General features: G+C 45.3%; 1 protein-coding gene across 1 annotated transcript in view; it reads right to left on the minus strand.

Annotated features, from left to right (window-relative positions):
* Window positions 1–828: 828 nt before the first annotated feature.
* The window catches only part of LOC138527211 (retinitis pigmentosa 1-like 1 protein), an 823,506-nt gene continuing 809,340 nt past the window's right edge, over window positions 829–14,994 (minus strand). The window contains exons 14-15 of the mRNA XM_069638329.1: window positions 4,888–4,953; window positions 829–999 (exon numbers count right to left, since the gene is read on the minus strand). Of these exons, the coding sequence (XP_069494430.1) occupies window positions 829–999; window positions 4,888–4,953 (237 nt within the window). The remainder of the gene's footprint in view (window positions 1,000–4,887; window positions 4,954–14,994) is intronic.

Genomic DNA, 14,994 nt, shown 5'->3' on the forward strand with positions numbered 1-14,994 from the left:
CTTCTAGCAAAGTATCCAGACCACTGGCATCTTTCAAGGAGTCCAAAAGGTTCTGCAAACTTGACTCTTCAGAAATGAATTCTTTTGAAACGTTTGGAGTACCATACTCTAAGCCAAACAGAGCACTTCTTTCCTCCTCCTCAAAAATAGAGTCATGTACTTGAAAAAGTATTTTTGGGATAAGGGCTTAAAACTCTTCAACGATTCGGTCGAAGATGTCGATGGCTTTGACATCGAGGAACTCGACACTGACTCGCTTGATGGAACACAGGAGGAGGGCCGTGGCTTCGATTTATCTCGAGTCGCTGAATCCTTCAACACTTCTCAAGGAATCTTCATGGACTTACTGCCTGGGCTCTTAGGTGCGCGAATAGCAGTTTTTATCGACAGCCTTTCCGCCTCACGAGGTGCAATGGAGTCAGAAGCTTTCTTCGGTTCATTCCAAGAGATGCGTAGAGCCACCTTCGTGAACACTTCTAGCATCTGGAGGCGACATTTCACCCACTCTGCTTTACATGTCAATTTGCTAGGAAAACATACCCTTTTTCTGTTGCGTGAGGCGTTGAAGAGAGATGCGCGGGAGAGATGACGCCATTTCCTAGATTTTTTATGAGACGAATGTCGAGAATCAATTCTCAATCTTATGCACATAGAATTGTTAGAGCTTTTTTTTAGCTCTCTGAGGTGAAATATCCCTCAAGTTTTCTCGTGAAACGACCTCATTTTTGACAGGGTAGTTGATGGAGACTTAGATAGAGGCCTACCTAGGGCGAGTTTCCCCTTATTCTCCTTCAAGGCCTTAATGGTCATTGACCTTATGGCCCACTCCTAGACATCAGAGGTGTATTCGATGTGAATCTGTGATGAACATTTTTCAATCCACAGTCCGAACACCTCTTGAATCTGGTCTTCGGAGTAGACATATCGAAGACTTGGAGAAAACACAGTAGAAATACCAATGAGGCGATCGAAGCGTGCTGTGCATGTGGAAAAACGGAACTAAGGCAACAGGCACGATGCATACTATTTATATCGGCATCAACGTGACAGCTGAGAGCAGGATGGAAGCCACTGAGGTACCTCGAGTAGACGACACTCTATCACAGGTTTCCCCCTTTCTCACCTGTTTTCGTTGTCTGATGACTTTTTAGGAGGATTCTTTTTTCGTATGGTTCGGGTCTTATACAAGCCCGCTCGGCCGTCCTCGGCTTCCAGTGTTCGTTCAGCTTCGATGTCCGGGATCCAGGAAATTCAGAAAAAGGATATGGAGCACGCGGAGGTGGTGCAGGGGTTCCGGGAAGGGCTGGATAAGAAGGAGGGAAGGTAGATTGGAAGAAGGGGTTCCAGGGACCAGGATACAACAGAATAATACAAGGGAAAGTACGGAGCACACGTCCGGTCACAGCTAACAGCAGCGTTGAGATGCGCGGGGGTGTGGCCTCTTTATAGAGTACGCTGCATAGAACGTGAAGACTGGTGAGCAGCGTTCTGAGCTTGCAGCCATGTTGGTAGTATTATGGAGTGTAATCCCCGACGTGTCAGGGACCAGGAGGCCCAGAAAGGGCGAGTTCAATGGTTCATGACACACACAGCGCCCTCTCCTGTTGAAAGGTTTCAGATGCTGCAAGCAGAGTATCAGATATATCACAGATGATATACATTACATACATACGTACACTTCCTGAGATATTGCGGAAGCCATTGCTCGGGCAATAATAGGTGCCAAAATTGATTATTGTTGCAGTCTCCTGGCAGGAGCTAGTAAAGCAACCATCAACAGACTCCAAGTTGTCCAAAATGGCACACTTAGAGTCGTCACAGGTCTAGCCTTGCGTTCCCATGTAACAGAGGCTCGACGCGCTCTCCAATGGCTTCCTGTGGAAGCACGTATTACTTTCAGGCTACTGGTAACCACATTCAAATGTCGAATGGGTACATTGCCATCCTATCTTCAAGATCATATTAGGGACAAACCCGACTACAGAAGTATGAGATCCAGTAATCAAAACTGTTTATTTTTACCAAAATGCAAAACTAAGAAGGCTCAGGGAGGAGTGTTCGTTGGCGTAGCTCCCATATTATGGAACTCTCTACCTGCCTCTTTGAGAGGTTTGTCTTACTCGAGTATGTTTAAGAAGGAGCTCAAGACCTGGTTGTTCCATTAAGTAGCCAACTTCCGTTTTCTCTCGGCAGCAGAAATGACCCCACACTTCCTGCATTCTACGCGTTACTTGTTTGTGTTTGTTTTGCCTGCGCTCTCACGCACAAGGGTTTATGGATGCGTGTTATAAATAAATGAAGTAAAATAAAGTAAAGAGGAATCCGTGGGAGGACAAGATCCATTAGAAGCTGGTTTTATTTGGTTTGGAAAAGTGACAGGACAATTGGGTCACTCTCCTACACATGACCCACTTTTTGTAATTAATTGCTATGGCTTGCCAAGCGATGAAGTGGTAAAGTGAAGTTTTGCGGAACGAGGGCGAATGGGTACTCAAAGCGGGGGAATTAATTGACATGGAGAATATCACGACTTTGGTCCATGGCTCAGAAAACTTGAGGGAAATGGAGTAGTTGTCGTTTTTACAATGATATTGTTGGAGGGTTGTGTCAGATGCTCATAAAGGGCAGCCTGACACTCAGGATGGTGTAAGGATCAAGAATGTACCGAAGGGTTTGAATTGGATGGAGGTGTGCCAATGATCTTGGGTGTGGGTTTAATTTACAGCATACTAGGGATTGTGTGCTTGTCCTTTTTGAGTCTTCAGTGCTGCGCATGGGATATTGGGAAGGGGTGGGGGAATAGGTGGGGGGGAATGGTTTATATTGATGTTTTGGATGTGATCATTTCCTTTTTGTATTGTTTTCTCTACGAATGCTCTAAAACTTTAATAAACACATATTATACCCAAAATAAATAAATAATACATATGCCAACCAATTCTAAGAGCAAAATAAAACAAAAAATACATTTATTTTAATTAAATGTATTGGTTGAAAAAAAAACAAAGGGTGAACCCACCGTACCTCACAACCTCACAAGGCCAATGGGGAATCAGGGAGAGACTCATCCCGCGCTAATAATACGGGGCTTGAAGTCCACGTCCAAGAACCTTCGAGCAGCGTTGAAATCAGTATCTGGCACAACTCCTTCTGCATCCTTTGATGCCTACCAGTACCCTCTGGGATGTGTTCTGCCACTTCTGCAATCACTGCCCACAAGGGGTGTGTGTGTGTGTGTGTGTGTGTGTGTATGTGTATATTTAGCTAGGGCACATGTCACATTGATGACATTTAAAGCTATGCTTCCTGAAGCGAAAATAATTTTCGAGAAGGTACCCCATTTTGTATCATCCTTGTCCGGGGAAAGGCAGGATAAGCATTAGACTTGGTACCTGATGTGGCCACTTGTACCACTATGCTTTTCCTGGCTGGGATGCTTTGATAAGAAGTCAGTGTCTGTAGACAGTGATCTATACTTCTTTAGATATAGTAATAGATCCTTAAGAGTGGCATGGAATGGAAGGACTGGCTCTTTTGAAGGATTCTTGTCCAGAATATCTGGGAGGTTGTACTCAGTGATGCCTTTCTCAGGGAGAGCCCACCTGAGGGCTTCCAGGATCTTATTCTTTGCTCCTCTGAGAACAATTCTTCTGGGGAGTTGAAGGTCTTAATGGCTTGAAGCTGAATGGTATTGGATCCCCTTCTTTGTCGTTGATGCCCGGAAAGGAGCTCATGAATTCATTTCTAGACTTCAGAAGGTATCTCAATGTTGAAGGTAGTTTGACGGTCACCATCGAAGGGCCCTTCGAAAAAGGTACCGATAGGGATCAAAGAATGCAGAAGGAGTTGTGCCAGTCAATGATTTTGACGCTGTTCGAAGGCTCTTTGGCGTGGACTTCAAGGCCCGTATTATTAGCGAGTGGGGTGTGTCACTCTCTCTGATTTCCTATTGGCCTTGTCAGGCACACTGGGCTCAGAGAGCTGCTTAGAATGACATCATTTTTAGACAGGATACAACCCATTTCTCTGCCAGGGAAAGATTTGGGTGGGAACCATATCTGTAAGGCAGGAATCAGTCAGGGATTGTGTATGCTTCTTCTTTTTCATGGAAGAAGATGAAGACGAGTGATGGGATTCGCTACAAGAGTGGGACATTTTTTCTGTTTTTTTTATTCTCTCAGGAGACCTTTTTGTTCAGAGCCCTTAACTTCGACATGTTTTCTTTGCAAGGGTGTTGTACTGGGGGAATTGAACGAAGAATGTCCAAGAGCTAACTTGGATTTTCTCTCTTTTAATGCTTTCGCTGTCATCGACTGGCTTGAACTGCAGTCGGCCACTTTGTGTCCAGAGCCAAGAGACAAGAGGCATACCCTGCGAGGATCTATAATTGACATTTTTGCTTGGCAATTCTCAAATCGTTTGAAGCCAGAGGACTTTGGGTTCAACGTTCTGTCAAATGTATGAGTACTTCAGAGAAATATGTCTAAGATGAGGAATCTGTGGGAGGTCACAATTCATTAGAAAAATGCAAATTACAAGGGAGGGGACCGCCTTCAAGTGCACTTAGGTGCAAAAAGTTCACCCCATGCAATTTTTATCATTTGTATTAATAAGTGCAAAAGAAAAGTGTGGAAACTGCAAAATCGGCTTTACACCTTTCTTTTTTTCACTTCAGAATACAAATAAGTGTAAAAGCCTGCTGCAGTTAACACTTGCGATTGGCATGTACAATGCCATAGTGAGGACAGACACCCATTAGGCTCCAGCACACTCTTTCAAGCAGGATAACTTGGCTTACATGAAATTCAAGAAGCTTGTTGATGGAATTTTGGGTGCAGTGGAAACACATTATAAATCAAAAGGTATTATAGAATTGTATTTACTTACAGCTTCCACGTTGCTTCTTCTTGCGCACGGGCATGATGCCTGAAAGAGAAGGCCAACATTCGATCCCTGAAAGAGAAAGTTAACATTCTCATCAGTGCCCATGATCAAGGCACATGCCTGTTCTCATTGATATTTTCTTTGCAATTACATGAGCCTATATTTAGCATGTGCAAATGGTCCCTGAAGGGTTTTATTCCCAGTACGGCTGCTAAGGAAATTGTGAGGTCAACGACCCACAACCCGGGCGGAAAAATAGGCCAAAAGGCCAAATTAGCATCACACCTCCTTGCAAGGGAAAACAAAGTTTATTTAAATGCAAAATGGTCTCAGAAGATCCCGTAGAAGCGAACTGACAAGGAGCTCTCTGAATATTCAAAAGGTTACATCTTATATAGGCCAATAAGCCCTAATTAACAATACTAACATAATAATGAGTTACAACAATCCCACCACCCTCAGGACACAACAGTGACATGTTTGCTATATAAACCTTTATTGAATATAAAGTAAGTAAAAACCCTATCTGTCTCTATAACTATGAGTGGGTTCCCTGCCTCAAACAAAACTAAGGTGTCAGAATGTCCGTCAGAAGAAAAATAGTCCACTGTACTGTGTCCCAAAGCTTATTTCCGTCCCTTACACTTCAAAAGAAAATGATGACTTGTTGCACCCTGACTCATAAAGGTGGCTCTTCCCTTCTTGGTAGTGTTCGGCAGTTTGTGACTGTTGGCTAATATCTCTCTTCCCCCCGCCATAACTAGGCCTTTTGATATAGTTCAGGCTTTTTAAGCAACTCTTTAAAGTTCCAAAAGATGGGGAAAATATCTCGCTTCCCACAAGCCTTTCTTAGGCTCTTTTCCAATATTCCCAATGATGTCCATAGTTTTGCCAGAGAATATATTCTTCTTCTCCCTGTCTTCTCTTGACTTTTGCCAGAGGTTTTCTCTCACTTCCCCAGGTCTTCTCTTCCAGTTATGTGGGTCCTGGGCACCTTTCTCTGGCTTATAATGTCTCTTACTCAGTCCCGGTTCACTATCCTCCCAGGAACCGTTTCTCATGTGATAGTTTTCGTTCCCCTCAACATATGGGTCCCAGACCCTTCTTTCTGGTTTGTAATGCCTCTTACCCAGGGCCGGTTCACTATCCTGCCAGGTACTGTTTCTTATACAAAGTCCTCTTGGATTCTTTCAAGTACTGGTACAAGGAAGTTGACAATTCGTGTACTCTGTTTTCAACAACTGGTTTTACCCTGGGGATTTCTCTTTTGCCCCGGCTTGGTTCACCTCCACCCCTCAGGGTTTCAACAGGGTCTTTGCTCTGCCCCCTGCTTGGCTGAGCAATTCTCAGTTCATTAACACAGTTCCCTTTATGGATTCTCTCGACCCCAAGGAGGCTCCTTACCCCTGCTCTGCAGGTTGCTTCTCTCTCCGACTCCCAGATTCTCTCGGCTTCTCTCGCCCTTGGAAGTCGTGCGGTGGTCCCACAGCGTGGGGTCCCTCACAGGTACAGCGGTTCATCTTTCCACTCTTCAGATCGCCACTGGATACCTGTTTCTCCCGCTGTGGCCCTCGTGTCTCCGAGGCGTGCTCCGCTGGGATGCATCTGCTGTCTGGTCAGCTGCCCGCTCTCCTTCGGTCCTTGTTCTCTGCACGGCAGCTCCCAAAAGTTCGCGGTTCCCCCAGGGAGGTTCCGACAACGAGAGAAGTCCTTTCCTCACATTTTATCTTTGGCCGGTTCGTGTGTGGATGAGAACTAATATGTTCCCCTTGTTTCTGTGCAGGTAATTCAATCTTCTTTTCTTCTTCTTCATGCCAGTATCTGCAGAGCCATAGTTTTCCAGGTTTTACTTACTCTTCCTCCTCGCAGTATGATTTCTCTCATACTGATAGACAGTTCTACTCTGCATAAAGTAACTGTGTCTGCATAAAGTAACTGTGAGTAGAACAAGGGGTTAAAGAGGATGGGGGTGTTTTGGCCCTAACAGTGGGGGGGGCGTGTTTTTGGGGTGAACGTGGTAGTTCTCACTTGATAGTCCTCCCTTCCTCCACAGAGGGGATCCCCTCCCATGGGACCCTTCCGCGGAGTACCACCCCCAAGTGTCATCACCACTGGATTTCCATCACATATGCAATGCTAATGGCCCCCTATAGTCCCTTGACCGATTGGCCACATCCTGATCTGAACCCCTTCCCCCTAAACATGTGGTCACAATCCAGGTACGGGTTGGTGGGTTACCTGTTTTATTACATTCACAACTTGAGATCATCATGTGATGTACACCCAGCCATTCCGCACGCACTCAGTCTACTAACAAGGTCAACTCTGCTTTGATAAGACAAAAGGCCTTCTCATTATACCAGATGCCGAAACGCACACGAGCTGCACCCCGGACTTTGTACTGAATTTATTGGCATCACCTCTGCTCCCCCTATCCCAAATCAGACTGTTCCAGACACAGTTCCCCCCTTATCTCCATCCAACCCCTGGTGCCAGTAATGACGAGACCAGGGCACCACTTTTGAGTCTACATTTCAGGGATTTATTTGTGTTTGGAAATACATGTGCTTTTAATTCAAATGGGATGGCCACAGGTGGGTGAGGGTGGTAGCGTTCTAAATCTCCATCTTGCCCATTGGCACCTCACAACCATGTGGCCTGTTCTCATAAATGTTGTCCTTCAAAGGGCGCATCCCTTCCTACTCTTCCTTCCATTAACATTCCATTCCCACCACGGTCCGGCTCTGCAGCTGGATGCAATTAACGCTTATCTGTGTACTCGGGTGCCTCTGACCTCGGCTTCTCTCTTGCGGGATGCGAAAGGGGATTGGGTTTTGGGTTTTAACTAAACAGAGCCGTAGCTCCACACCAATGCCCACATTCCCCTTCGCTAATCCTATCCTCGGCCTTAACTTCAAAAATGGCGCTACTTCGGTCATGTTAACAAAATAACTTCACTGCTATTCCACTACCTCACTGACTCCATCTTTCACCGAATTCAATTCTTCCCGCACATTTTTTTGCACATCACTAAGAATACAAAACTGCACCCAAGGCCTATAATGCTGCTCTATCCATGACCTCTGCAATCGCAACAATAATACACCTGTTTCTCTTTCTGTGTTGCTACATCTGAATGTCCAATATGTGCTAAACCTAACTACAGCAATACGTGCTCCTCTGGCTGCGCTGACTTCCATTTGCTCCCGTGATGGTACGTTCTAATCCATTTTCCTCAAACTGAACCTTTTTTGTCTGGCTGGAACGCTGTATGTGCATTCCATCATTATTCATAGAACAGCATTTTAATTGTCCATTGGTCTATGAAAAAAATCCCCCCTATAAAGGCGATAACTCGTATTAGATCAACATAGATGCCACGGCGGTCAGAGAGTTTGGGGATGATAACGGCATGCCTCTATAAACCTAGTGGTGGGGAAAACAATGAATGGGTAATCTGAATGCCCTACCTGAGTTCTTACCAAAATGGGGTAAGGCCGCCACAGGAAAGGTGGAAGGAAAGACTGAATGACAGCAATGCTGGTGAGAGTACACATTCCAGGCAAATCAAAGTGAATGCAAAATGAATACCCTGTACAGCGCTCTGCTGCTCTCAAACTGCTGTCTTGGGAAGCAAGACGACACAGAGCACCACGGGGTTCGAGTCCTGGGTCCGCGTTTAGAAACCTCTGGGTATTAAGCGCGTTATAAATAACCTGTCATGTCTACGCTTTAGACAACAAACATTGAAAACATTTTTAAAATACTGCACTCCAGAAATAATGGCACTTCAATAGAAATCAGAACAACATTTCGTGACTGGTTTGCACAAAACTTAGCAAGGAATAACACGAGAATAAAGTGGACATATTTGCATTTATATACGCAGTGGGGATACCTAAGACCCAAATGGGTTTTCACTTGTATTTTGCGGTGCAAGGTCTATTTACAATACAAAAGGACCACCTTTTTTCATTAAAGCAAGTGCAATGTATTCGATTTTCAAGTTTGATCCTTTCCGTAATTATGAACACTCTGTACATGCATCACCGGAAATAAACTATAGAATTTCTATTTACACAAAGTATCTGTCCCTTTTCTATAAACCACAGAACTCTTCCAGCCTGCATGTGGAAGCTGGGGTCTCTTTCTGTGCTCTAAACAACACAGGAGCTAAACACGCTGGCTCTCAGTGATTTAGCAAATAATCTTCTACTTCTTGTTAGGGTGACTCCAGAAACCCGAAGCTGGTGATTTCCAACTATTAAGATGATGTTCGCCAAAATAAGCACCAATCAGCCATCAACCTCCACTAGGTCTCATTTAGTGAATAATACAATACAAAGAATGGTCTAGGATTACAGGTACTGACAAATTTAGGGTGTTTAACAAACATCCAGGAGGATAGCTCAGGAACAATGCGTTTACCTTGGAAGCAAAACCCCACAGAACAACACAAGTTCAAATCCCAGTCCTGCATGTTATACGTGATTAATTAACAACGTAAGGTCCGTTTTGGAGGGTAAAACTGGGACTTTAATCAAAATATCACGCTATATACAATTTACAGGACTCTTGCACTAGCCCACACCTCCCAAAACCACAGGAACTAAGGCGACCCAAAAAAGAGTCCAGAAAGAGATTTACCAAATAATTAAGCAACTGGGTAAACATATTTACAGCATCTTTGCACCTGAGAGGGTCACACAAGGATTGAATATAGGCTTAACAGCCCCAAACCTCAAGGGAACTGTCTAAAACATCCTAAGCAGTGTTTGTGGCTTTATAAACGCGGGCATACATACATTCAGTAAGAAAAGGGAAGGACCTCTAGAAGTGGTTAGAGGTTTGTGCTTAAAGTTAATCTCACAATAGAAGTCAATGTAAACGTGAGCACAGCGCCACCTTTTAACATCTGCGGTTAATGCACCATGGTTTAGCAAAGCACATAACTCAAAGCATAGGCCTAGGCCTATGCAAAGAATACACCGGACAACTCAGCAGGGCTGTAAAGAGCAGAGTGGGAACTGGAAAATACTGACAAGCGGAAGTTGGGAGGAGATCCAACATGTAGTTGGGGTGCTCAAATGGAGTCTAGGGGCCACCACACCTGCATTGGTCCCAGCAATATCAGGGTGAAGAGCAGAAAGACACCATACAGGCGGTCTCGGGGGCCTATCAGGGGAACTGACCTCTCGAGCAGCATGGAGGATAAGCCTCAAGCAGACCTGGTAACATCAAGGGGACAGGCATGAGGCAGGTCTGACAGCAAAGTACAGGCTGGCAGAGTCTTCCCAGACGGTCTCCAGGGAAAAGGCCACACTGGTTAACATAACCGAAGGGACAGTCCAAGTGGACGTAGTGGCGGGGGAAAATGGACAGTACCAATTCCAAAAAAACAGGTAGCCACATCAGATCTATGCATAAAGACTTACAAATAAATAGCCGACATAATGAAACACATTACAGCAACACTCCCAATATTAACACGATACATAAGTGAACAATTAAAAGAGTTCATTAAAATAGAATAAGTAAAGGCATGTTGCAGAAAGTGTCCAACTGACATTCTGCGGTCAATCACAGGTGGGCTGTCTCTTCCTGAGTGGGGAAGGAGGCCTGGAACCCTTCTCCATTATAGCGATAGGGAAAGTGGAAAAAAACAATGCAACAAGCTGAATCTGGGAGATGGGACATGCAGAAAAGCTGGAGCAGTGGAACATTCCATCCCATTAAAGGTAATGCAAGTCACAGAAAAGAATAAGGGCCAAAAGGGGATACTGCTCGTCCATCGGAATGAATACAATTTAAAAGGACATTTAACATACGTTTCCCCTTCATCCTAAAGCAGTTCTATAGTGCATACATGCTCAGTCATTTCTGTTCAAGGAGATTCCCTGTACCTGAGACAGGCCTTGTCTATATACAAGTTACACAGTGGAAATGGGCGACTGAACAAAAATCAATTTCCAAAGCATCTGGGGGCCCACAGACCACTACCTTGGGGACCAGGTACCAGCCTCAACACGTCCTCTATTTGGACATGTAAAGTCTGACTGCCTCCCCAACTCCACCTGACAAATCAGTGGTAACAGTGGCGGGTAATAATTACAGCTACTATTACCACAATTCTTTACCGATTGTTTGGAAAGTGAGATACCCTAAAAAGAGTGTAAAAGTAGGGCATTAAGGGCTGAGTAATCCATGTATGCATTGTTTCTGCACTCCCCAGTGCAAGCCATGCTTTAAGGAAAAGTATATGGAGACACAATTGCACAAAGGGAAGGAAATATAACTGATGATTGTAGCTTTCTAAATTGTGACTATGGTTTTAGAGCGTATGTGGAAATGTAAGACCTCATAGGAAAACTGTGAAAGCTGGATAGGCTGTGCCTAGTTTCCCATCTGTGAAAAAGGTATGCAAATGTTGAGAAGATGCCAAATGCGGTAGCGAGGATGGCTGTATACTAATTGACTTTTTCACAATTGACCTCGGGAGAATTGACCTAATTTAGATGGTCAATTAGGACATATATGTGGGGGGAACCCCCTGCAACCCCCCACCCAATCCAAAACCCCCTGCAACCCCCCACCCAATACCCTTATAATATTTATAATCCAAAACCAACCAAATACATATATAAAATAACTAAAATAATATAAAGGTCAATTGTGCAGAAGGTCAATTGGGACCACTAAAATTAGGTCAATTGTGCAAAAGGTCAATTGTAAAAGGTCAATTTGGGGATACAGTGAGGACAGATACCCATCAGGCACCAAGTCATGCTTTCAAGCAGGATAACTTGGCTTATATGAAATTCAAGAAGCTTGCTGGTGGAATTTTGGGTGCAGTGGAAACATATTATTAATCAAAAGGCATTATAGAATTGTATTTATTTACTGCTACTGGGTAATTTGCATGTACAGGCATTGATGGTACCTGAGAGAGACCATTTTTTATTCGGCTTACACCAATAACAGAAGAAATACAATATCAAAAAACACATCAGTGCATTATACAAACCACAGCATTACCTACAACCATAGCATATATGACATTGTAAAAAGGTCTTAAAATCGACGCTCCAGTCTTTAAATAGAGAAATAAAACATGTTGAGACATTGAATTAAAATGGTCTCTCCAATCTTTTAAAAGATGCTTTCACATATTCGCAACGATCAAAAATAATGCTGCTGTCATTGCAGTACAGAAAAAAATGACATTGATTCAGGTGTAGTTCTATTATAATGTATAGCATGCTTTCACAGCCACTGTCTCCTTAAATCAAAAATCAGTTTACAAATCAACATATAGTGGGGTCAGTTTCAATAGCCCCAGAGCCACTTCAGCAGCTCCCTTTTTTAAACAGCCAAGGCATGCGTCCCCTTAAAGGAAAGATGTTAAGTCTTACCAATGAAATAATGTACCTGTGTTAAGCAGATCTTATTTTACTTATTACATTTCCTACAGGAGCTAAGCTGCAGGCGGCGGCTAGATATTTCAAAGAACTCGGCTTCACAATACTGCGCATGGCATGCTTATATTTTAAAGCATTGGCACTATTATTTAGACCTGACTTGCTTATATCTCCCTTCCAAGGCTGCATAGAATCTACTCTCCAACTCTTACACAGGGCGGAACCCTTGATAAGCCATTGATAGTTTACTTGAGGAAAATGGGACTACATTTCCCCCATAGCATTAATAATATTTGGGTTTTCTGGGCTCTTTGCAGATGCTTTCCAGAAGGAATCTAAAAATGTTTGTTCCACACATAGCCTAATACTTGGAATGCCCAATTCCATCTGTAGGGCCTCCCCTGGAGCACTCAGACCAAGACCCAGTATCTTCCACAATGCACCAATCTGCATGCGATCTAGCATAGCACAATTCATATGACCCCCCCCCCTATTTCGTAAATCTACAGTACTGCTTGCCGTCGTCTAGATTGGACACACGCTGCTCTACCTCGTTGAGGCGTTCTGAATGGGTGTCCAGACGGTGTTGCAGGAGGTCAACCTTGGATGAGAGGCCGTCCATCTTGTTGTTCAGGCTCCCTATGCCAGCCTTCAGATCTAGCAGGAGTTCCTTGATATCAATGGAGCCTGGCTCCTCGTTGGTATGTTCTGGAATGGCACTTGATGCTTCTGGTTCCTCCTGCATTCTGGCTGTCTTGGCAGTCGAGCCGGAGTCAAAATTCAGCCTTCTCTGAGACTTATCAGCTTTCCCCATTTACCACCCGCTGGACGGGGGTCCCACCATAAGCTTTCTGGAACTTGTGTTTTCCCCTGGGGGCCTTGGTTGGTTTATGTGCTGTAGGAGACTTGAGCGCTGCGGGTATGGGGCCAAGGGCCAAAGCGGTGTTTTCTTTGAGCGGCTTGTTGAGTCACACTCTGGCCAAGCCGCCTGCTCCCCCTCTGTGGACAGGGTGATGGAGGGGCAGGAGCCCGACCTATGGTGCAAAAGCGTGCAGAAGGATTTTGTGACTGGAGCGCTTCTGACTTTAGGCTCAGATGTTTGTCTCCCCAGCTGTGCCCTGGGGGGGGAGGGGTAGGTGAGTGCAGCCCAGTGAACAAGCTGGGAGACTGGTGGGCAGGTTGGCACATGAATTGATGTTGCCAGCAGCTTTAAAGTGTTAGCAGGAGATCAACTTGGCCCCATGCAGCGTGCGCCGTACCTTTATGGAGCTGCAACCTATGTGGATGCTGCCGCGGGCTTCCTCTGATTTGATCCGTTAACTGCTTGCAGCGCGATGCCGGAATTCTTCAGGTCTCCGTGCCCGCCCACGCCTCCCAGCAGCGCCGCGGGTGAGCACCAACCGCCACTCGGAGCGAGCTGGCTGCAGCGGTCCGGGCAGACCCAGGGGAGCGATGCAGCCCAGCGACACCCCGCCTGCTCCTCCCTCAGCCCACTCCCCCAGTGCCGGGCTCCTTGCCACCTCCTGGTGCACACCGTGGCCGCCCGATGGGCGCGGCGACCGCGACTGCAGCCTGGCGTGGGCGGGGCCAGCAGCTACACTCCACCCGCAGCGCCACAGGACTCCGGATCCTGGCGCACTCGTTGGAGACTCTTCTTCGGGCTCGCTGGCTGGGCGGGGGGTTTCTTCAACTCTCCCAGCCCTCTTTGCAACCAACGCCGAGTCCGAGCGCGGGTGCTTGGATGCCAACTGGGCCTCACCATGGGTCCCGGGTCTCACCTATGCAAGCGGGTTTCTGGGGTTCCAGACCAGCGATTCTTACTGGAATTTCGCAGTTCAGCCAGGAAATTAAGCAAGCAGCAGGATCTGTGCTCGGTCAGGGCAGGAGGGAGCTGAAACTGTCAGGATTCTGCAGGATTCATACCGGGTAGCACAGAGCTCACTTGAAAGCGCCCATCTTGGACGGCCCACTAGCGCCCTCTCTTTTATAACGCACTTAATACCAGGGACTAGTTTCTAAGTGCAAGCCCGGGATTCAAACCTGTGGTGCTATGTGTTGTCTTGCTCCCAAGACAAATGCGTTGCCCCTGAGCTATCCTCCCGGCCCGGCATATAGGAGGGCAGAATATCTGGATCTGTGTGATTACTGCATAGTTTTTACTGTGCATACAAAAATGATTAATTACTTTTTTTACTGCATTTTGCTTCATATATATGCCCAGGAGACTCCCCGCAGCACCCCCACACCTCCCCCATATTTTTTATTAACTTTACTAACCCACCCCACATACATATATGCAGCAAAATAGTGCTGTCGAAATTTGTCATTTTTGTATGTGCAGTAGTTGTATGCAGTAATTGTATAAATCCGAATATCTGAATCCATTTAGAACTGCTCACAACAAGGATTGAAGTCGGAAAGAAATATAATTTTTCACATACATTTATGTTAATTCCATAAAAATAAACACATGCAACATTAAATCAACATTTAAAAATAACTTAATAGCGTAGGTAATGCCCCCGGCTTATTGCCATTACCACCCCAGCCCGTTACACCAGGGTACTAATGATGTTTTTTTTTGTTGCAAGACGGGTTGCATTTCGCAGGTGAAAGAAAAAGAAAAAATGGCCGCTGCAGACTGCGAAATGTAGTTCGTTATCCCTTTCCGTGGGGGCCATAGTAAACAAAG

The sequence above is a fragment of the Ambystoma mexicanum genome, chromosome 14, assembly GCF_040938575.1.
Source record: "Ambystoma mexicanum isolate Mex_15411 chromosome 14, UKY_AmexF1_1, whole genome shotgun sequence".
NCBI classification, from domain to species: domain Eukaryota; kingdom Metazoa; phylum Chordata; class Amphibia; order Caudata; family Ambystomatidae; genus Ambystoma; species Ambystoma mexicanum.